The sequence below is a fragment of the Oncorhynchus clarkii genome, chromosome 1, assembly GCF_045791955.1.
Source record: "Oncorhynchus clarkii lewisi isolate Uvic-CL-2024 chromosome 1, UVic_Ocla_1.0, whole genome shotgun sequence".
Lineage (NCBI taxonomy): Eukaryota > Metazoa > Chordata > Actinopteri > Salmoniformes > Salmonidae > Oncorhynchus > Oncorhynchus clarkii.
In genome coordinates this window covers 60,389,307-60,414,121 of record NC_092147.1, presented here as the reverse complement: position 1 = coordinate 60,414,121, position 24,815 = coordinate 60,389,307, and the positions used below count along the sequence as shown (strand labels likewise).

Genomic DNA, 24,815 nt, shown 5'->3' with positions numbered 1-24,815 from the left:
TATAGGACAAACACTTAAAAACCTTTCTTATGATAATATTTTTTGCAGTTTATTTTGCCATTATTGAATGTGTTATTCAATGTGTTTCTCTAGGCTATAGTAGTAAAGGCCAAATTCAATATTTTATCAAATACAATTATCCATAGTATGACCATCTTAAAACAATTCCATATGTCAGCTTAGAACGGCTTAGAGTTTTACGAATTAAAGAGAAAAGAGAAGTGCAGAGTGATTCCATGCCTGGGGGCAGCAACTTGATTTCATATTTAGATAATTCAATCATATGTATCGGTCTCGTATAGCTCTAGAATTGTAATTGTGGAAACATCCAATATTAGGTAATAGAGTAAACATTTTAGAATCGATGATGGGTATGTGTACACTAGACGGCCAGAAGTATGTGGACATCTGCTCGTCAAACATCTCATTCCAAAATCATGGGCACTAATATGGAGTTGGTCCCCCTTTGCTGCTATAGCAGCCTCCACTCTTCTGGGAAGGCTTTCCACTAGATGTTGGAACTTTGCTGTGGGGACTTGCTTCCATTCAGCCACAAGAGCATTTGGGAGGTCAGGCACTGATGTTGGGTGATTAGGCCTGGCTTGCGGTTGACGTTCCAATTCATCCCAAAGGTGTTCGATGGGGTTGAGGTCAGGGCTCTGTGCCGGCCAGTCAAGTTCTCCTAGACCGATCTCGACAAACCATTTCTGTATGGACCTCACTTTGTGCATGAGGGCATTGTCACTGTTGCCACAAAGTTTGGTGCACAGAATCGTCTAGAATGTCATTGTATGCTGTACCGTTAAGATTTCCCTTCACTGGAACTAAGGAGCCTAGCCAAAACCATGAAAAACAGCCCCAGTCCATTATTCCTCCTCCACCAAACTTTACAGTGGGCACTGTGCATTTGGGCAGGTAGCATGCTCCTAGCATCCGCCAAACCAGATTTGTCCGTCGGACTGCCAGATACTCCAGAGAACGCGTCTCCACTGCTCCAGAGTCCAATGGCGGCCAGCTTTACACTACTCCTGCCAACGCTTGGCATTGCACATGGTGATCTTAGGCTTGTGTGCGGCTGCTTGGCCATGGAAACCCATTTCATGAAACTCCAGACAAACAGTTCTTGTGCTTACGTTGCTTCCAGAGGCCGTTTGTAGTGTAAGTAGATTTGGAGCTGGAGTTTGTCTTTGTATTCAGTGATAACATGCTGCCCTCTGGTGGGCCTGTGTTACTGGACTGCAAGTGTAGGAAACCCTGGTCCTGGAGTGCTGCAGGCACATCATGTTTTTGATTTAACTGACCTGGAAGACCAGGTGTGTTGAATTGAGGTAATCACTGAACTGATCAATTAGCTCAGTTGGTCAGGTGTCCTGCCTTAACTGCGGCACTCCAGGAACAGGGTTGCCTACCCCCGCCGTACAGCATATACAGTTCTGGAATGCCTCTCAGATGTGCTTATGATGGTTGTAATGTGGGTTTGGTATGAGTACTTGATGCCGACACAGTCCCATAGAAGTTTGTAGCAATACAAACTGTTTTTGAAATAAATGCTGTACTGGATAGGCTATTTGAAGCTATGAGATGAGTTGCATGTCAGTGATGTGTGAACGCAAGATGCCTATGACAATATGTAAACTCACACGTCCCCCTCAGTCTCTGATATGCTTTTTTGCGATGTTTTCAGGTTGACATTGAAAATCACACACACACACACACTGTGTAAGGAAGTGAAAAAAAGGATAATGTGACAACTATCAGGTGTGTGTGTGTGGGGGGGTGTGTGTGGGGGTGGGGGGTGTGTGTGGGGGTGGGTGGGTGGGTGGGTGGAAAATACAAGATACAATGACTGCTTTGTTGTCTTGGTATGTTTGCTCTGTCATTGGTTTGACTTGAGGTTTGGTTTAGTTTTAGTAGTCAGAAACCAAACTTTGTGAGAAGAGAGAACTCATGTAAAACAATGTCACAAGCACTAGATCATGTCGACACAGATGATAACACGATACAATAAACTGCATTTCCCTCACACTTATCGCAGGGGCAGGTCTCACATGTCACATCTGTTTTAGGAAGTGACAGAGTGTCAGCCAATAAGCAGGAAACAAACTGTTTCTATTAATATGACAGTGCAGGGGAGTTATTTGGCGAAAGCTGTTCATGAGAAGAGTCTAAATTCTGTGGGGTAGAAAGAAAGGCTTTAACTCCAAAAAGTAAGAAGAGCCTTTCAAAAAAGGGCAGATGCTTTGTGCTGTGGGGTGAGTTGATGCAACCGTTCTCAAACTTCACAATTATGGATGGAGTTGTCTCACCCTCAGAATCAGGTAAGAGGTTTGTTTGACGTCTTACACTTCTTTATTTGTTTTTTGTCTGACGTTAGCCTGACAATAAAATACAAAATGTTTCAAATTCTACAAACTAAAGCAATACTATAAGCTCTCACTCCACACTCATGGTTTTAAAGAATTTAACGTTTTCATTAAGAAACTTCAATATGACATCTACCTAAAACTGCAATGGCTTTTTTGGGGGGGGACGGATGTATAATGTAGACCATTGACAGATTTGGTTTAGAAATAAGGAAGTTAGTGTTTTACTCTTCCTGTAGTTATAGTTGGCAACTGCATTGGTGACACGTTTTTGCATGTCATCTCAGCAATATCTTTGCAAAAACAATGTCTGTACAGTATGATTGAAGCACATTTAGGATTGGGGTTAACCCACGTTTTAAAAAAATACTACATTTTACGATAGAATACTATAGTGCATACTATAAAACTCTATAGAATTCTGTAGAAAACTAATATACTATAGAATCCTCTACTCCACAATGTAGTATCCCTTGATCATGTAGTGCTTACTTTAGAATTTCATAGTATACTGGAGAATACTACACTACACACTGTAATATTCCTTGATCATATAGTGCTTACTTTAGAATTTTGTGGTATACTGGAGAATACTGTACTAGACACTGTAGTATCTCCCTCCTTTTAGGTTTTACAAGGGTGAACTTGGCTTGATTAAGTAAAGTAATGAGTTACAACAAATTACCCGGACCAATGTTGACTCTGGTCAGTGTTTGCTCAGCTACTTATTGACTGTACTCAGTGCTGACATCTCAAACAGCATGCCTATTCATTCTTTAACCACAGCAACCTTGAAATCGCATAGCTCGGGCTGTTTTGGACACCTGGTATCGTGTACAGTTTCTGTGCAACATTAAGCATAATCCCAGCATTAATACCTGGACTTTTCTTTTTCTCAAATAACTTAAGAGAGAAAAAATAAATCTATGAATATAATTTGATGTATGAATTTAGGTGTTAAGTACAGTTATACACTGTCCTAAATTATTGACACCCTTGATAAAGATAGGCTCAGACGAAGGATCCTCTGGAAGGATTCTGTACGGAGAAATGGCCTAAGCTCCTTCCCAATGTGTTCTCCAACTCATAAAACATTTGTGACTGAATTCAGGAAGGTGAGCTTATGTCAAATTTTCAAGATTGGCTTTAAAACATTTAAAAACATTTTTTTTTAAAAGTACAGACTCTGACCTTCAAAATGGTATATGATACACAGTTGGGAGGACTGCATGAGGAAATGATGCTCATTTGAAATTTGATAAACTTGTTATCCCACTTTGGGGACAAGTAGCAGAAAAAGGGCCATGAATGACTTTCACACTTTCTGGAGAAATCGTCTTTGTTTACTCCCATTCATCAATGTTCACAAGCCCGAGCGTTTTCCATCTCTTTAAGAATTCACATGTAAACACATGAGTCGGCATGGCATTGTCCTCCAGAAAGTAGTCCCTCTATTATTGCCCTCCGTTGTCTCAGCCAATCACGGATCCTGCCTTTCTCCCTACATAGCTCGGTGCTTTCTCCTTGGCTAAACTAGGCTCATAATTGAACATTTGTATTCATATTTGTAATTAAGGCATTTGAAAGTTCACATGTTGAAGAACGTATTTCTGCAAAATTGTCAGCAAAAAAAAGGCCCTATAATGGCCCTACTGTGAACTAAGGAAATGGCGTCAAACGCTTAAATTTTAAGAAAAGGCTTGGTGCCAAAAAGGTATTGCTTTTTAAACAAAATCTCTTTCTCTGAGCAATTGTATTAGTATAAAATAATTACAGGTAAAACAAAATGTGCATACAATAAAGCTCAGCATTTGAAATATTTATCTTATAGTCATTTTTGCTCATCTTTATCAAGGGAGTCAATCATTTCAGACCCCACTGTACATAAACAATTCAATAGTTTTTTAGATAATTAATTGATAAGATGTTAAATCCCATCATTTTTCTGTCTTCCAGCAATGTCTGGATTCCACTACATGTGTGAGCTGTTGATTGTCCATTCTAGCGAGGCTCAGGAATGGGCTACATATCTGCAGAAGATCTTGAAGTCGTCACGCAAGTTTCCCAAAAGGTCTATCGTATTGTATGCAGTTGACAGTGCTGACCAGCTACATGGATGCGAACTGAACATTTTCTATAATAGTAAATGCATCGTGCTGCTGCTGACAACAGCAATCCTGGACATTCTAAATGACCCTGAAGTCCTGGGAACTTTTCAGAGACTCCTTCATCCTCCACACAGAGTGGTGGCGCTGTTGTGTGGGATGTCGGGCGATGACGTGCCCACTGAATGGTTTGAAAACTGGCAGAGCTGGAGAAAACTGTATGCTGAAGACGAACCTGCTCTTTACATCTCCACCATTCTAGAATCCATCGCTGACTGTATGTTCGCCTTTATAATACCCATGTTGTTGTTCTGCCTAACTTTGTCTCAAGTTTCAAGTTCTAATGCCACATGCACAAGTCCAGTGAAATTCCTTTCTTGTAAACTAAAAAACCCAACAATGCAATAATCAATAACAATCTGTTACTAGAAGAAGATAAATAAGAATATGATAAGTAAATTAGCATACTATATACTGGAAATAAGTGTCAAGTAAGTGTCAGTACCATTTTTACATGTGCGGGGATACTGGAGTGATGGCGGTAGATATGTGTAGGGGTAAGGTGACTAGGCAACAGGGTATAAGATAAACACAGTAGCAGCAGCTTGTATGGGAGTGGGTGTGCGGGTGTGTAGAGTCAGTATAAATGTATGTGCATATTATTTGCAAGTGAGCTAATGATAGGGTTTATTTGTCTTGGTGTGACAGTGCGTGAGAGTGTAGGGCTCTGTGAGTGTGCATACTGAAATAAAAGATTGATAAAGACACAAGGTAAACTCGGTCCGTGTAGCTATTTTATTAGCTACTTATCAGTCGTATTACTTGGGGATACCTCTTGCCGTGTGGCAGAAAATAAAACAGTCTATGGCTTTGGTGTTTGGTGTCTTTGAAGATTTTCCGGGACTTCTTTTCCCACCGCCTGATATAGAGGTCCTGGATGGCAGGGAGCTCAGCCCCAGTGATGTACTGGGCTGTCCGCACAACCCTCTGTAGCACCATGCGATCGAGGGCGGTGCTATTGCCATACCAAGCAGTGAAGCAGCCAGTCAATATTCTTTCAATGGACCAGCTGTAGAACCATTACAGGATTTGAGGGCCCATGCCAAACTTTTTCAACCTCCAGAGGGGCAAGAGGCGCTGTTGTGCCTTCTTTGCGACTGTGTGTGAATTTGGACCACTTTAAGTCTTTAGTGATTTGAAAACCGAGGAACTTGAAGCTGTCTACATGCTGCACTGCCACCACGTTGATGTGGATGGGGTCGTGTGCCCCCCCGTTTCCTGTAGTCCACGATCAGCTCATTGGTCTTGCTGACGTTGAGGGAGATGTTGTTGCTCCGGCACCACACTGTCAGGTCAATGACCTCCTCCCTGTAGGCTGACTCATCGTAGCCGGTGATCAAGCTTACCACTGGCGTGTCGTCACCGAACTTGATAATGGTGTTGGAGTTGTGCGTGGCCACACAGTTGTGGGTGAACAGGGAGTACAGGAGGGGACTAAACACACACCCCTGTGGGGCCACTGTGTTAAGGGTCAGCGTGGTGGAGGTGATGTTGCCTACTCTCACCACCTGGGGTCGGCCCGTCAGGAAGTCCAGGATCCAGTTGCAGAGGGAGGTGTTCAGACCCAGAGTTCTAAGCTTTGTGACGAGCTTGGAGGGGATAATGGTGTTGATCGCTGAGCTGTAGTCAATGAACAGCATTCTCACATAGGTATTCCTCTTATCTAGGTGGGTGAGGGTAGTGTGGAGAGACATTGAGATTGCAGGTCACGGTTGGGTCTTCCTCTGTAATGCGTAATAGACTTTAGCCCCTTCCAAATGCCGCGAGCGTCAGAACCTGTGTAATATGATTCCACCGTATTCCTATATTGACCTTTTGTTCGTTTGATGACTCTGCGGAGGTCATAGCAGGCCTTCTTGTGCTTATTCCTGTCTTCGGCCGTAGCATCAGGGTTTTCTACGATTGCTCTGTGTGGGGTAGGCTTGCTCTTTAGTTTAGCGCCAACCCTCAAATCAAAAGCTAATCCAGGGCTTTTGATTTGGGAAGCAGCAAACCTTCACCGTGGGCACAACGTGAAAGTATATAGCCAGATTCTCAGAACATTCAGAGATACAATAACTTAATGAGTTTATGTTTGAGTCTTTGTTTAAAGTGCATGAGTCATTTACCATTAGTGTATTATACTCACAAAGGATCACATACCCTCTAGTTGTGAACTTACAGTCTTGTTAATTAAATTCACACATTTATCCATATTCAACTGAGAACAAGTGATGATAGGCTTTTATTTTGACTTTGTAATCAAAGGTAATACAGAAGAGGCTGAACATGAGGCGGAAGCTACAGCAAAAACAGAAGCAAAAACAGAGCGCGAAATCCCTGTGGTTATGAACCCCAAAGCTGAGGGGACAGAGGAAGAGTCAGTGACAGAACCAGAGTGTGTCCAGGACGACAATGACGATGTGAGAACAGAGATCCACCCAAACCAGGAAATGAGCCCCACACAACCCACCTGCCTCACTATTCAACCAAACAGAGTTTTATGCGGGGTAAGAATTGCTTAAACATACATATAGACAACTCTGAAATGGTACTGAACATTGTTCAAATATTTAATCTGGAAAGCACCACATAAGGAAAGATTAATGTTTACATAACAGGTACATGATACTGTAATAAGTATAAAAGCTTGTGGAGTGTATAGTGTCGGACAACAATGCCTCTTGGTTACTTCGTTTATTTTGTGTTCATTTTTTTTTTTAATGATTAATTGATTAATATCAAGGCACAGCTTCAAATCACCCTCAAATTGTAATCAGCCCAGGACAACTTTATTCGCAATGGCAGTTTTTTAAGGAAACAACTATTAAGCATAGAATGCTATTTTTTTTTAACCTGTTTTACAGGACCATGCAACTATTTTTATCATCTTTTCTAATAAACTGGACAACCAGTTGAAAATGGAGGTGGTGTTTGCCTCTGAAGATTCAACTGCAAAACGGGTTCTAGGGATTTTGGAGAATGAATACACTATCAGTATTAATGCGCCTGGTAAGTAAACCACCTTCAGAGGCCTTCGATCACAAATCTACAGCGGAACTTTTAGACCACTTACCCCAGTCTTCTATTTCACTTTGACTTATTATTCTATTTCATTATCACCTTCCTTTTGTGAGACATTTTTTTCCACCAATGTGAATCATTTGAAGTGATTTGATAAGCCAATAATAAGTACAGTAGAAATACAGGACGCTAACTCAGATAACATTTATCTTTCCCAGATATGCCAGCAGGAGAGGTGTCACTCACTCTGTATAGCAACGACTCACCAGTCTGTTTGAGGCCTGTAACATACTACACAGCCATGGGAGAAATCAGCCGTTATCTTGAACATGCAGCTGCTCCCCTGAACTTTATGTGTCAGGTGAGAGTTAGCTCCCTATAGAGTAAAAATAGGTCACACTTTATTTGGATAGTCCATCTGTAGGTGCTCTACAGATAGTTTGTTGATAGTGTGACCATCTGTTGATAAGCAACTGCTTGCTAAGGTTACAGTTAGGATTTAGGTTTAGAATAAGGATTAGGGTAATGGTTAAGGTTAGCGCTATGGTTAAGGTAAGGGTTAAGTTTAGGGTTAACTTAAGGGTTAAGGTTAGGGTTAGGGTTAGGGCTAGGGTAGGGTTAGAGTTCGTAGAGAGTTAGTTGAACTGTTGAACTGCTACTGCAAATAGTCTGTTAAGCATCTACAGATGGACTGTCCAAATAAATTGTTACCTAAAAATACAATACTGAATACTGACAAATTCACTTTTCATCAACTCTGAATGAATGTATTTGTATTATTATTTTTATTAAGACATTGTTCAATGACATTGAAGGTGTGATCTCACACAGACCAAAAATATTTGATTAAATTCTTTATGCTGGACGTATAATATTTAATTTAATCGTGTAATATTAATTTCTGTGTTTCTAGGCATTCAATTTAACATCCAATACCACAGAGTCACTTGACAATTTGCTGACAGACTCATTACAATGCAGGATCCCTGCAAGTGGACTTCATGTGTTTGGAATCAGACAGCTAGAGGAAGACAATATGGCTGCATGTAAGTGTTAACATTTTTATAATGGAATGATACATTTGCTTGTCTACACATCAACAGTTCTACAGTGATTTAAAAAAATATTTTTTTACCTTTATTTAACTAGGCAAGTCAGTTAAGAACAAATTCTTATTTTCAATGACGGCCTAGGAACAGTGGGTTAACTGCCTGTTCAGGGGCAGAACGACAGATTTGTACCTTGTCAGCTCGGGGATTTGAACTTGCAACTTTTCAGTTACTAGTCCAATGCTCTAACCACTAGGCTGCCCTGTCACTCCAGTGATGGGACAAGACTGTAACTACCAGTTTGATATCACAATATTGGGAAGAAAAAGAAGTACAAAGAAATAAAGAAGAAGTAAATAAATGTCATATTTACATAAGAATTCAGACCATTTACACAGTACTTTGTTTAAGCACATTTGGAATTGATTACAGCCTCAAGTCTTCTTGGGTAACATGCTACAAGCACACCTGTATTTGGGGAGTTTCTCCCATTCGTCTCTGCTGATCATCTCATGCTCTGTCAGATTGGATGGGGAGCATCGCTGCATAGCTATTTTCAGGTCCCTCCAGAGAGAGAGATGTTCGATCGGGTTCAAGTCCGGGCTCTGGCCGGGCCACTCAAGAACATTCAGAGACTTGTCCTGAAGCCAGTCCTGCATTCTCTTGGCTGTGGGCTTAGGGTCATTGTCCTGTTGGAAGGAGAAACTTCACCTCAGTCTGAGATCCTGAGCACTCTGGAGCAGGTTTTTATCTTCCATTGAAGAATGATGGAGGCCACTGTGTTCTTGGGGACCTTCAATGCTGCAGAAAATGTTTGTGCCCTTCCCCAGATCTGTGCCTCGACACAATCCTGTCTCGGCACCCTACGGACAATTCTTTCAACCTCACGGCTTGGTTTTTGCTCTGACATGCATTGTCAACTGTGGGACCTTATATAGACAGGGGTGTGCCTTTCCAAATCATGTTCAATCAATTGAATTTACCAAAGCTGGACTCCAATCATGTTGTAGAAACATATCAAGGATAATCAATAGAAAAAGGATCCACCTAAGCTCAATTTCAAGTCACGTAGCAAAGGGTCTTTTGCGAAAAATTCTAAAATCCTGTTTTGACTTTGTTACTATGGGGTATTGTGTGTATAGTGATGAGTATTTTTTTAAACATGTAATCTGAAGCATCCACAACCAGCCTTTCAAAGAACTTAATGGCTACATATGTGAGTGCTACGGGTCTGTAGTCATTTAGGCAGGTTACCTTGATGTTCTTGGGCACAGGGACTATGGTGATCTGCTTGAAACTTGTTGGTATTACAGACTCGGTCAGGAACAGGTTGAAAATGTCAGTGAAGACACTTGCCACTTGGTCAGCGCATGCTGGGTGTACACGTCCTGGTAATCCGTCTGTGAATGTTGACCTGTTTGTTGACCTGGTCTTACTCACATCGGCTACGGAGATCGTGATCACACAGTCGTCCGGAGCAGCTGATGCTCTCATGCGTGCTTCTGTGTTGCTTGCCTCAAAGCGGGCATAGAAGTTATTTAGCTTGTCTGGTAGGCTCATGTCACTGGGAAACTCGTGGCTGTGCTTCCCTTTGTAGTTTGTAATAGCTTGCAAGCCCTGCCGCATCTGACGAGCGTCAGAGCCGGTGTAGTGCGATTCAATCTTAGTCCTGTATTGACGCTTTGTCTGTTGATGGTTCATCGGAAGGTATAACGGGATTTCTTCTCAGCGCCCCGCTCCTTGAAAGCGGCAGCCCTACCCTTTAGCTCAGAGTGTATGTTGCCTGTAATCCATGACTTCTGGTTGGGGTACGTATGGTCACTGTAGTGATGACGTCATCGATGCACTTATTGATGAAGCCAGTGACTGACGTTGTGTATTCCTCAATGCCATTGGAAGAATCCCGGAACATATTCCAGTATATGCTAGCAAAACAGTCCTGTAGCTTAGCGTCTCCGTCATCGAACCACTTCCTTACCGAGCGAGTCACTGGTACTTCCTGCTTTAGTGAAGAGGTCTGAATACTTTCTGAATGCACTGTACTTAAACCCATTTTAGCAGACAGTTAGTCAATCAGATTAGGGGGACTAGGGTTATGGTTATGAAATGAGATAAATGGGACACTTAGTAAAAAACTTTCTCTCTCTTCCATTCACCTGTTGTAATCATCCCAAAATCCCATATGGGACATAAGAATATTCTGGGACATGGCCCCTGTCAATTACTATCAAAACGTTCAATGTGGACATCCACAAATGTGATCTTGGACATGGCCACTTATCATCCCCAAATTTTATCTGGACATAAAAAAAATGCCATCTGGACCATTCCACAAATAGTGTGCCATTTATGCCCTAGTGACATTATGTGTGTACATTTTGATAAAACACTCAATTTAACAGTTGGATCACATTCATCTACACTCGAATTAAACCATGTAAAAAAAAATCCATTAGTAGTATATTTTCATAAAAATACAATGTTTGTTTTCTCTTAAAAATCCCAATTGTGGTATGTCCCACGTCATGTTTGTTAGACCTTTTTGGAAAATGTTAACCCACTTAACAAAAAAAATGTCCCTATGTTTTCACTATCACTGTAAAGCCCTAGTTCATTTTGTTGCTTTGACAAAGTCATTTCTGAAGATTATTATTTATTCCATGTGATTAGTGACTAATTTACATTTGTCCTTCAGGTTTAAGGTGGACCCTTTAACTGAACTGAACTCTGGTTTTAATATGGTAAAACAAGTATTTTTTAAGAAATGTTTCTAAAAGAAACATTGAACATCTAAAAGTCAAGTAATAGTGTATTTTTTCTGTCTGTTTCCTGGTGTTTTGTGGACGAAAGCTAAGCATGTCGAGCACAACACTGTTACCCATAGATAGATAGGCTGGGAATGTTTTAACAAGTTCAAATGTTTTGTTAAGCTTGTATTCAATTGCCCCTCCTTATTACACTCAACAAGCTTCCATTCCCCCCGGTGACAAGGGGAGTTATGGCTGATTTAATTAAGATGAAATCATCAACCCTGTTACGGTCAACCCTGTTACTTTAATATTCACCTTTTATAGTGATTTGTATTTATTTTTTTAGCTCTGGAGATTGGAAAACATGGTTATCATGAAGTTGAACATGTGCTCTTTATAACAGTGTTAAAATAAGGTGACATTTTTTGGGACAAAATTAGACTATCCAAAAGGCTCTCGATTCGTGCAAAATAAAGTTATATCTAGTACCTAAAAGGGTTCTTCGACTCTCCCCATAGGATAGCCCTTTGACGAACCCATTTTGGTTCTAGGTAGAACCCTTTCTGGTTCTAGATAGAACCCTTTCGGGTTCCAATGTAGAACCCTTCCACAGAGGGTTCTACATGGAACCCCAAAAAGTTCTACCTGGAACTAAAAAGGTTATACCTGGAACCAAAAAGGGTTCTCCCATGGGGACAGCCGAATAGCCTCTATGGAACCATTTTTTATAAGAGTGTGGAACGACCCATCTAATCATATACAAAAATCTTATCTGGAGGTCCAAAAATGTTGTCCACACCCATTGATATATGTTGACATCCAGGGATGTGATCTAAGTTCCAAAAGATCAATAAATAATGTGTACTAGATGAATTGGCAACGTTTCACTTTTTTGCAAGTTCAACTGATAGTTTTCCAGTCCTCAAGAACGTTCAGAAAAAGTGGAATAGATGACATTGATTAATTTGACTTTTTGTGTCACTCAGATCAGCGAAAGGAGGAGCTTCCCACTCTGCTTCATTTTGCAGCAAAGTACGGGCTGAAGAAGCTGACAACAGTCCTGCTACAGTGTCCAGGTGCCTTACAGGCCTACAGCGTGATGAATAAGAATGGAGATTACCCAAATACACTGGCAGAGAGGAGTGGCTTCTCTGAACTGAGACAGTTCATAGATTACTTTGTGGTAAGTCCATTGTTAGTATATTCATTCCGTGATGTATTTATCTTTCATCTCTGAAGTGTGAACTCGATTATGTCAATGGCCACAGCCAGCTCAGTCACCTATACCAAATGGAAATGCATTATGCTTATACTATGAATTGCACAAGAAGGAATGCAAAGCTACTGGTAAATGTTATGGTTGTAGCTTTCTGAAAAACATATCTTCAGTGAAGACTATGTTCACGATGTCTACTCGGTAGGAGACAGCTGGCACGGCGGAAGAAGATGAGGAGGTGTACGAGTCCAACTCTTCTCAAGACATCATGAACGACTCCCTAAACCCTGGGTGTCAAGAAGACATCTACGAGACCATGTCCAACTCTTCTCAAGACATCATGAACGACTCCCTAAACCCTGGGTGTCAAGAAGACATCTATGAGACCATGACCGAGTTAAACCATGACTCCGGGGAAGACCTATGTATGACTAAATTATGACTAATCACATTAAGTACCATTTATCTTTGATGATGATGGAGTTAATGATAATGATGATGTTGAAGATCTATGAATATTTTATTTCCCTCAGATGAGGACATGGAGAAGGCATTAGGAGAGTCTCATAACCCGGAGGAAGTCATACTTAGAACATTTTTTCAAGGTAAATTTGCAAAATACTGCATTGTACTGTACTGTACTGTAATTGGACTTGTGGACTCAAGTATGGTTTATAGTCTAGATATTCAGATCCTGGCTCTCTCTTTTTTTACAAATGACGTGGCTTTTCTTTTTAGGTAAACCTGATGCAGGTGTGCCCCAAGTTGGGGAGGATACAACTGATGAAGAGGTGGAAGACCAGGTGGAAGAACCAGAGGGGTTTGAGGACGAAGAACTTTACAACATGTGTGTTTCTGATCAAATCTATGACACGTTGGACGAGAGCGCAAGCTATCTCCCGGAAATTGTCAACCGTCCACCAGCCCCCATTCCGAGACCTGTAACATTTTCAGAGCCTGAGGAGTCCAAGACGTACATTTCAAGAGGTAGATGGCTAAAGGGTTCTCCCAAGGTATCAGCTAGTGCATGAGTTGTCAAACCAGTGTAAAGTAATTTAGGTTGAGGTGAATAACAATGATTTTTGATTCACAGTGTTTTCAGCAAAAGAAGAATCAAGTCCACAGACGGACCTCAGAGAAACAGAGTCGTCCACTGGTATGTATCAAATTGAAAAGCAGATTAGATTATTTTATTTGTCCTGAATCACATCTTCTCCACTAATTAGTAAACAATGTATGTGCCTCCAAAACCTCCAGTGAGGCCTGTGAGAGATGGAGCCTCCACCTCCTCTTCCCACGACCCCTATGCTGAGGTGAAGACCCAAGGCCAGAGGCAGCTCATAGCCTTGCAGGAGAAGGTGAAGGTGGGGGTCCTGAGTGTGGATGATGCTGTCAAGGAATTCAAGGCCTGGCAGTTTGATCAGGATAGGAGATCTCAGTCTCTGCGTAATCAACAGGTACAGTAGTAGATTATAGTTCATACTCAAATCTCTTGGCAGAACACACAAAACATATATTTTCTGTGGACCAAGCCTAGCCTCTGGGTGTACAACGACAACCTGAAAAACTACTTTTTCTTTTTTTTTTTACAGGAAAATTTGAAGAGATTACGAGGCAGCATTACCAGACGCCACAAAGAGAGGGAGAAGATTGGGAAGGAGATCGGTAAGAATATTTGGAGACTACTAGCTCTACTTTGTCTCTACATGTGATGAGCATTGTTTGTACTTCAATTTGCAATTACATTTCATTTGTCAGGGTTACTGAAAAGTGTTTATTTTGATATTTGACTATGCCTACGATTCTGTAGGTCACAAGACAGCATCAACGGTCATATTTGATACAAAACATACCGTCTTAGCAGTTGCTGTAAAACACTGAAATGGAAATACATTATATTTACAAAAGTACGTGGACACCCCTTCAAATTTGTGGATTTGGCTATTTCAGCCACACACGTTGCTGACAGGTGTATAAAATCGAGCACACAGCCATGCAATCTCCATAGACAAACATTGGCAGTAGAACGGCCTTACTGAAGAGCTCAGTGACTTTCAACAGGGAAATGTCATAGGATGGCACTTTTCGGCCCTGCTAGAGATGCCCCGGTCAACTGTAAGTGCTGTTATCGTGACGTAGAAACATCTAGGAGCAACAACGACTCAGCCGAGAAGTGCTAGGCCACACAAGCTCACAGAACGGGACAGCCGAGTGCTGAAGTGCGTAGCGCATAAAAATCCTCTGTCCTCGGTTGCAACACTCACTACCGAGTTCCAAACTGTCTCTGGAAGCAACATCAGCACAAGAACTGTTCGACAGAAGCTTCATGAAATGGGCTTCCATGGCTGAGCACCCGCACACAATTCTAAGATCACCATGGGCAATGCCAAGCGTTAGCTGGAGTGGTATAAATCTCATCGCCATTGAATTATGGAACAGTGGAAATGCGTTCTCTGGAGTGATGAATCACGCTTCACCATCTGGCAGTCCAACGGACAAATCTGGTTTTGGAGGATGCCAGAAGAACGCTACCTGCACGAATGCAAAGTGGCAACTGTCAAGTTTGGTGGAGGAGGAATAATGGTCTGGGGTTGTTTTTTCATGGTTGATAACGCTACAGCATACATTGACATTCTAGACAACTCTGTGCTTCCAACGTTGTGGCAACAGTTTGGGGAAGGCCTGTTCCTGTTTCAGCATGACAATGTCCCGTGCACAAAGCGAGGTACATACATAAATGGTTTATCAAGATCGGTGTGGAAGAACTTGACTGGCTTGTACACAGCCCTGACCTCAACCCCATCGAACACCTTTGGGATGAATTGGAATGCCGACTGCGAGCCAGGAGTAATCGCCCAACATCAGTGCCGGACCTCACTAATGCTCTTGTGGCTGAATGGAACCAAGTCCCTGCAGCAATGTTCCAATATCTCGTGGACAGCCTTCTCAGAAGAGTGGAGGCTATTATAGCAGCAAAGGGGGAACCAACTCCATATTAATGACCACAATTTTGGAATGAGATGTTCGACGAGCAGATGTCCACATACTTTTGGTCATGTAGTGTACTTTGCAGTGGCTATTTTATCATGTACACTGCTCAAAAAAATAAAGGGAACAATTAAACAACACAATGTAACTCCAAGTCAATCACACTTCTGTGAAATCAAACTGTCCACTTAGGAAGCAACACTGATTGACAATAAATTTCACATGCTGTTGTGCAAATGGAATAGACAACAGGTGGAAATTATAGGCAATTAGCAAGACACCCCCAATAAAGGAGTGGTTCTGCAGGTGGGGACCACAGACCACTTCTCAGTTCCTATGCTTCCTGGCTGATGTTTTGGTCACTTTTGAATGCTGGCGGTGCTTTCACTCTAGTGGTAGCATGAGATGGAGTCTACAACCCACACAAGTAGTGCAGCTCATCCAGGATGGCACATCATTGCGAGATGTGGCAAGAAGGTTTGCTGTGTCTGTCAGCGTAGTGTCCAGATCATGGAGGCGCTACCAGGAGACAGGCCAGTACATCAGGAGACGTGGAGGAGGCCGTAGGAGGGCAACAACCCAGCAGCAGGACCGCTACCTCCGCCTTTGTGCAAGGAGGAGCACTGCCAGAGCCCTGCAAAATGACCTCCAGCAGGCCACAAATGTGCATGTGTCTGCTCAAATGGTCAGAAACAGACTCCATGAGGGTGGTATGAGGGTCCGACATCCACAGGTGGGGATTGTGCTTACAGCCCAACACCGTGCAGGACGTTTGGCATTTGCGAGAGAATACCAAGTTTGGTAAATTCGCCACTGGCACCCTGTGCTCTTCACAGATGAAAGCAGGTTCACACTGAGCACATGTGACAGACGTGACAGTCTGGAGACGCCATGGAGAATGTTCTGCTGCCTGCAACATCCTCCAGCATGACCGGTTTGGCGGTGGGTCAGTCTTGGTGTGGGGTGGCATTTCTTTGGGGGACTGCACAGCCATGTGCTCGCCAGAGGTAGCCTGACTGCCATTAGGTACCGAGATGAGATCCTCAGACCCCTTGTGAGACCATATGCTGGTGTGGTTGGCCCTGGGTTCCTCCTAATGCAAGACAATGCTAGACCTCATGTGGCTGGAGTGTCTGCAGTTCCTGCAAGAGGAAGGCATTGATGCTATGGACTGGCCCGTCCGTTCCCCAGACCTGAATCCAATTGAGCACATCTGGGACATCATGTCTCGCTCCATCCACCAACGCCACGTTGCACCACAGACTGTCCAGGAGTTGGCGGATGCTTTAGTCCAGGTCTGGGAGGAGATCCCTCAGGAGACCATCCGCCACCTCATCAGGAGCATGCCCAGGCGTTGTAGGGAGGTCATACAGGCACGTGGAGGCCACACACACTACTGAGCCTCATTTTGACTTGTTTTAAGGACATTACATCAAAGTTGGATCAGCCTGTAGTGTGGTTTTCCACTTTGATTTTGAGTGTGACTCCAAATCCAGACCTCCATGGGTTGATAAATTTGATTTCCATTGATAATTTTTGTGTGATTTTGTTGTCAGCACATTCAACTATGTAAAGAAAAAAGTATTTAATAAGAATATTTCATTCATTCAGATCTAGGATGTGTTATTTTAGTGTTCCCTTTATTTTTTTGAGCAGTGTATATCTTGGTGGGGCAAACTACAAATTGTAATGTTAGATGCCCGCAAAGCCACTACACACACAATACATTAATTGCACTATGACAGTGACAAACGGTGACTACAAACTGTTAGGGCCTACATAAAATGGCCCCAAAAGCAGAGCTTTCTTTTCAGAACCATGTGGTGAATCCTTACCACTGCTACACCTGGCTAACAGCTAACCCTTGTCTGGCAGTAGCTGATATGGCTGACTTGCTGAAACAAATGTGGTTTCTACTGACAATTGATATGTACAAACTATGGCATAAGGGGATGACTAGCGGATAAGAGGCAATCCGTTATTTCGATTAAGACATTAATAAGCGAGCTAGGACACATGTAGTCAATATAACTATTTGTTCAGCACTTTTGAAATGTACAAAGACAGAATTCAGAACATGCGCTGTTCTTACAGTATTCTCCCTGTACACCAAGTCAGTAGGGTAAACAGTAGGGTAAATAAAGGGGGCATATAAGCAGACATTGAAAGCTCTTACAATATTCAATGTTTACATTTCTTTAAAGGTGCCTAAAGGCTGCTATAAGTGCACCACCAAGTCAGACCATTAGGCTAAATTATGAGGGGGAAATGGACCAAATGATTAGGGTGAGGCACATGGGCTACTAACAGCTTACTACACAACATACACTTAGTATTACTTTCTTAGCTATAGTATACATATCTCCCCGGCATATTACATAATTTAAGCAGCACCATACAATACATTTTTGGACATCTTGTTGTGATGTGCTCACTTGAACAGGACGGTCCTTCGTGGCGGCCCTTCGTGTGCAAATTTTGTCATTACAGTCTGGCATTCTCTGGATTTATGGTATTTTCAAGACAACTGAGAACTCTGAAAAAAAACAAGGTTGAATCATGACGTCAATGATCTTAAGGTCGGATCTCTAGAAAGAGGCCCAAGTACCTGACTTGGAATTCCGAGTTGGATGACCATATTTTCCCAGTCGGGGCTTGTTTTTTTCAGAGTTCCCGGAAAACTCACTGAAGCCTGAACTCACTGAAGCCTGAGAAAGTGGCAGAAGTCATGCTGGATTGACAGTATGGCCAATGTATTCAACCTTTTATTGCCCATGGTGTTGATTGTTTATCCTTTTAAGCATGGAAAAGAGACCCTTATACCCAGACTTGGACCACAAACCCATTCCACTGAATAGCAGGCTAGTGATTGCTTTGCAAAGCTTTCAGTTAGCCACTGATTCCTTCCAAACCACTCATTATTGAATTTGCGATTTACAACTTGCTGTGTAATGTTTATGTCCAATGGCCGATGAGCACCGATACGTTTTATCTATAATTTATCTTTATAATTTCTCTTTATATGACAAGGATTGAAAAGGATTTGCCAGTAGATGATTAACTTCATTCATGATGATGACTGCTAGCTTGCTAGCTAAGATTTTGAAAGTATGATGTTGAATTTTAAAAAAAAAAGTATTTAACCTTTATTTAAGTAGGCAAGTCAGTTTAGAACAAATTCTTATTTACAATGACGGCCTACCCCGGCCAAACCCTAACCCAGACGACGCTGTGCCAATTGTGCGCCGCCTTATGGGACTCCCAATCACTGCCAGTTGTGATACAGCCTGGAATTGAACCAGGGTCTGTCGTGATGCCTCTAGCACTGAGATGCCATACCTTAGACCTCTGCGCCACTCATCCACCCAATCACACACGATCAGTCCAATCAAAGCTACGGTAGATATAACATGATTTGACGTCATTTTATCTGCAGCCAATGACCTTTAGGCTTCTTGGATGGGCACTAATGTAACTCTATGGCAGCACCCAAGGGGCTGGAAATTTCGAGCTCTACCCGTAGATTTTGCAGTGACGTAGTGTCTCCATGAGTGACATGGGCGCAACTAGAGAACATTACCAACACTTACGCTCCATATTTTCCGCTGGCTGCCCCACCACTACAGAAAGCACTGAGCTAGGCTGAAACACTTGCATTTTGGTGCTGCCTTACTCAAAAAAGCAACGAAGAGACCATGTTTGCAAACTGATATGTGACAAGTACTAATGCCAAAATAACATGCAAAACAGGCAACAACAATATTTTTTTTAAATAGCTAAACAGTTGGTGCTCAGAACCACCTGCCCTGAATGACAGGTCACCGTTGGTACTTTGTAACATCAATGAAGGTATGATATTTAGCTTATTGTTGATGAGTGATGCTTATTGTTGATCTGGCCTCTACCCTGTGAGGTCTGGAGATAACCGCCCCACTACAGAGGAACCTTCCCTGGGGCGCCAACATGGCTGTGGAGTGTTCTGTGTACGAGCCCACCCCACGGGTCATTGCCCAACCCCCTCCTGTGATCCGGTCAAGCCAGAGAGACACCTGGAAGACTGGCAGTACCTCCAGCACATCCAGTGAGTACCATCTCTGTCGTTTGAATGTCACTATGAGCCTAAATGGTAGTACAAAATGACAACTGACGTCATTACTAAGTTGTTCCTTTTTTTGTCGTTTTGATGTTGTTTATATTATTGTTATTATCAAAAAAATCTGTATTAGTACCAAGATAGTGCTTTTGGAAATACACTTTTCATTTGGAGAAGTGATGAACTCTGAAACGCAATTGGCCGTTCGTTTTGCTGACCAACTCTGAATATTTCCATATCCTGTATGGTCATTATGTCTAAAATATGAAAACCTGTAGCACATTACTCTCCCCATTATTGTTGCTCAATTCAGCTCCTCTCTCTAAGTGGCTTTCATCTCTAGCTATTAATGTGCACTCTTGGCTGCCCGTAGCAACCCACCACAAGCTCTTGTTGAAGAAACTGTCTCACAATTACTTGTAGTGTTTCTTCCTTTCCTGAGCTTACATTTTTTACTTTTACTTTCCCCAGGTACTGGCAGTAACAGACTCAGCACACATAGTACGATTAGCTACAGCAGCGGAACTGAGCCTGACTTTGAGGTGAGACCAAACTGTTCTTTAAAGTCTTTTCAAGGCCCAGTTCACACAAAACACTTTTAGTATATTTCTGTCTTTGTGAATCCACGATTCAGTAAACAAGGCTAAATAGCTTATTCGTATTCATACATGTTGTTGCTGGAGAGATATTCAATCCGATGGAATCAACTAACTGCAAAAAAAACCATTACAGTACATTTGTGATTGACATATTGCGAAAAAAAAACAAGCATACTTATGAAGGCACAATGTACTTCCTTACTATGCACTCTTGTCAATGTATTACAATCTGTCAACTGCGACAGTGCTTTTGTAGATTCCCTGATTATTACTTATGCTGTGTATTGATTTGATCCATGGAAAGGACACAGCAGACTTCCTCCCTCTACCCCCACTCCCTCTACCCCCACGGCCCGCTGAGGCCGCACCTCTACCTCCTCCCCCCAGAATCCCACCACGACTCCCAGACCGGTAAGCCCGCTCTCTGGATAAGAGAGGCCTTTTTATACGTTCCTGTGTCAGGATCACTGGAACTAGCTGATTACAGAATGTTATATTGCATGTAATGCAATATGGGATTTCTAGAAAGGCAACATTGAATCAGTAATATGACATCATCATAGACAGCGAAGGCGACTTCCTCCTCACAGAAATCAACAACAAAGTGCAACTTAAACATGCAATTTATGGTATTACAGCAATATGATTATTATAAACATGAAGGGTCACAGAGGGTCTAATATTGCAGTATAACAACCAATGTTACAATATCACAATGTGATTTATTAATGCTGTAGATAACAGCTCAACAAAGAGTACTATGCAAACCAATAGTTTCAGTTCAGAGTATGACATATTGAAAAGGCACGCACACTTGAGAAACATATCAGTGAGTATTCTACACTGTCGGCTACACGCAGCGGTAAACGTTAGATGACAGAAGCGATAACGAGGAAATAATGGCCCACCACTGACTGTGTGTTCAGAGAGGAAACCTGAAGTGTGAAGATAGGCTATGTACAAGTTCGACATTTTCTTCATGCGCAAACATAAAAACGTGTCACATGGTAGAGAGAGGGATAGATGTTGAGTAAGAGTTTAACATAACAACGCTTATTCTACTCGTCGAGAATTCTAAATGTCTCGTTTCATGTTCACCTGTATTCATTTGAACATTTGCACTATAGAGCCTTGGTCAAAATGCAGTGTGAATGTAGTCATAGATGAGCAGTTATTAGCGCCTAAGTTGTCCATTATAATACATGATGCACTGCTCATAAGGAGTTAAACAGGCATTTTGAAGAGGGTATTCAAAAGCAGTGTTACCATTTATTCTTCCTAATTGTAATGAAACCGCCCAGAATATATTTATGTTGATAGTTACGTGCAACTTGCATCTCAAATAAAACCACGTGGGTAAACCGAGTCGATAATCATCGCAAATTGCCGACCACAAAACCAACCCCAACCCTAATGATTACACGAAACACTCTCATGATTCTTTACCCTAGAAGTTGTGGCTATATTTTGAAATGTAAAAATAATTTATGCATATCCAGTTACTGCAGCTGAAAATGACTGGACTAGCGGTGAGAAAGACAATCAGCTACACTACACGACCAAAAGTACGTGGAAACCTTCTCTTGCGCTGACGTTGCTTCCAGAGGCAGTTTGGAACTCTGTAGTGAGTGTTGCAACCGAGGACAGACCATTTGTACGCACTACACACTGCAGCATTCGGCCGTCCCGTTCTGTGAGCTTGTGTGGCCTGCCACTTTGCGGATGAGCCATTGTTGCTCCTAGATGTTTCCACTTCACAGTAACAGCACTTACAGTTGACTGTAAGTTGACGCTCTTTTGAAATGACTGGAAATACTGTTTGTCTCACATCAACATATGGAATTGTTTTAAGAAGGTCATACCAAGGATAATTTAGCCATTTGATTTTGAATGATAACACAACAATATCTAAAAATGATGTGATGAAAATGTGTATTTGGCTATTAGCCCATACAAACGCATTGAATAACATTCACTACATTGAACAACAGAAGTTTGTTCTGAAGTGTCGGCCCTATAGCTAAACAGTGTCCATATATACTTCCATTCATTTGTCAACTGGTACCTTCAGACGAGTGTCGTGAGGCCTGTTGGAGTCCTAGAGCAAAACAATCGACATGTAAGTGTTTGTGAGTGTACCACCTCTCCACAGTTAGTTCGGACGCTACAGACAGAAGTTGGCAGATCAGCTGTTCAGACTTCAGACGAGTCCCAAGACAAAACATAATTGTGTTTGTGAGAGTCTCATCTTTCAATAGAGGGGCCATAATAGTTTGTAAGCCGAACCGTTCGGATCGCCACAGACGATTTTGTGAGAAGACCCATTTTCGAGATGTCTCGTGACCTGACAAACACCTCTCTAGCTCGGTCACCTTCCGGCCTGCAGATAAGGAAGGGCGACGTAGACGGGTGCGGTGGAATGAGACGCATCCAATGAAGAAAAAAACAGATATCTCTAGTTTAAACCGACGTATTGTTGCGTTTTGTAGTATTATGCTAATTCAGGGGGGGGGGGGGGGGGGGGTCATCTCTGTTTAATTTGTCATGCCAAGTGTAACTATGTGGTTATCTGTTATATTTTGTAGGGCTGTTGAGAGTTTGCTGGAGGAGCGTTACGTGGCATACCCCTCTCGAGCTCTCCCTCAGAGACCACCTCAGAGGAACAACTCTCCCCCTCTCATACCCCGGAGAACACGATGACACACAGTTCTGCTGTCATAGCATTTCAAATGACTGCCCTCTAAAATATCTGTCAGGAACAAATCAGGCAGTGTTACTTACAGTATTCAAACCCCTTGACTTATTCCACATGTTGTTGTGTTCCAGCCTGAATTCAACTATTTTTATTTTATTTTATTTTTTATTTTTTTAAAATGTTTTACCCCTTTTTCTCCCCAATTTCGTAGTATCCAATTGTTGTAGTAGCTACTATCTTGTCTCATCGCTACAACTCCCGTACGGGCTCGGGAGAGACGAAGGTTGAAAGTCATGCGTCCTCCGATACACAACCAACCAAGCCGCTGCTTCTTTAACACAGCGCACATCCAACCCGGAAGCCAGCCGCACCAATGCGCCGGAGGAAACACCGTGCACCTGGCCACCTTGGCTAGCGTACACTGCGCCCAGCCCGCCACAGGAGTCGCTGGTGCGCGATGAGACAAGGACACCCCTACCGACCAAGCCCTCCCTAACCCGGGCGACGCTAGGCCAATTGTGCGTCGCCCCCAACGATTTTTTTTAACCATCTACATACAATACCCCATAATGACAAAGCGAAAACATGTTTTTGGAAATGTTTTGAAAGGGAAATACAGAAATATCTCATTTACATAAGTAGTCACACCCCCGAGTCAATACTTTGTAGAAGAACCTTTGGCAGCAATTACAACTGTGAGTATCTCTGGGTAAGTCTCTAAGTCTCTTAATAACTTCGCCATGCTCAAAGAGATATTCAATGTCTGCTTTTTTTTAAACCCATCTCCCAATAGGTGCACTTCTTTGAGAAAACCATTGGAAAACCTCCCTGGTCTTTGTGGTTGATTCTGTGTTTGAAATTTAATGCTTACCTGAAGGTCCTTACAGATCATTGGTATGTGTGGGGTACAGGGATGAGGTAGTCATTTAGAAATCATGTTAACCACTATTATTGCACACAGAGTGAGTCCATACAACTTATTATGTGACTTGTTAAGCACATTATTACTCCTGAACTAATTTAGGCTTTCCATAACAAAGGGGTTGAATACTTATTGACTCAAGACATTGCAGCTTTTCATTTATCTAAAAACCTAATTCCACTTTGACGTTATGTGGTATTGTGTTTAGGCCGGTGACACAAAATATAAATGGAATCAATTTTAAACTCAGGCTGTAGCAAAACAAAATGTGGAAAAAGTCAAGGGATGTGAATACTTTCGGAAGGCACTGTATATGAACATCATGCATGAAGGTTTGGGTGTGTAGAACAGAACCACATAGAACGTCATCCTCAAGTCAGTCAATTCGGTAAGTAAACTGAAATTCATATTTAAAAGGGACATCTTGGATTCAAACAACAACAAAGCGGCACCCTGTCACTTTTTTTGGTGAACAGTTGAGGGGTGGGACTGTATAAGCGTAATAAGAAAAAAGGCATCTATTTTCAATTACTTCTAAATAAACTCAAATGGAGAAGCTATTCATTTCAAACGTTTTTCAATGTTAAATTCAAATCACTTTCTGAATTGACTGACTTGAATTCTAATGACTCCAACCCTACAATAGACGCAGTGGTAGTGTAAATGATTTCTTAATAGCTAACATGTGTTAGAATTGTAAACGGTTTTCAACAAATTGATCAAATAAGGAATATGTTTGTTTGTCACGCTTGTTCGTGGATTGTGTACCACTGTATTATATTATACAACCGATCACACAATGAACTTTGATTTTACAAATGCAAAGATGAACCATTTATGTAATCTGTTTTAAAATAAAAGTTTTGAGTTCATGTTTGGCACGCACCGCAAGACATGGACATGAACATTCATTTCCTTGAAAGGAGTGCCATCAGCAGACACGCGTTTTACACCGCACACTGTACATAGTGG

General features: G+C 42.0%; 1 protein-coding gene across 1 annotated transcript; it reads left to right on the top strand.

Moving 5' to 3' along the window:
• Positions 1–2,171: 2,171 nt before the first annotated feature.
• LOC139416714 (phosphoinositide 3-kinase adapter protein 1-like) lies at positions 2,172–23,068 on the top strand. Its single transcript, XM_071165712.1, has 17 exons — positions 2,172–2,318; positions 4,320–4,745; positions 6,776–7,017; positions 7,375–7,519; positions 7,750–7,892; positions 8,445–8,577; positions 12,317–12,513; positions 12,752–12,971; positions 13,080–13,151; positions 13,285–13,533; positions 13,640–13,702; positions 13,804–14,003; positions 14,139–14,211; positions 19,448–19,615; positions 20,099–20,169; positions 20,531–20,637; positions 22,812–23,068. Exons 1-17 carry the CDS (start codon positions 2,261–2,263, stop codon positions 22,924–22,926), a joined length of 2,682 nt encoding a protein of 893 aa, XP_071021813.1. The 5' UTR covers positions 2,172–2,260; the 3' UTR covers positions 22,927–23,068.
• The last annotated feature ends 1,747 nt before the right edge of the window (positions 23,069–24,815 follow it).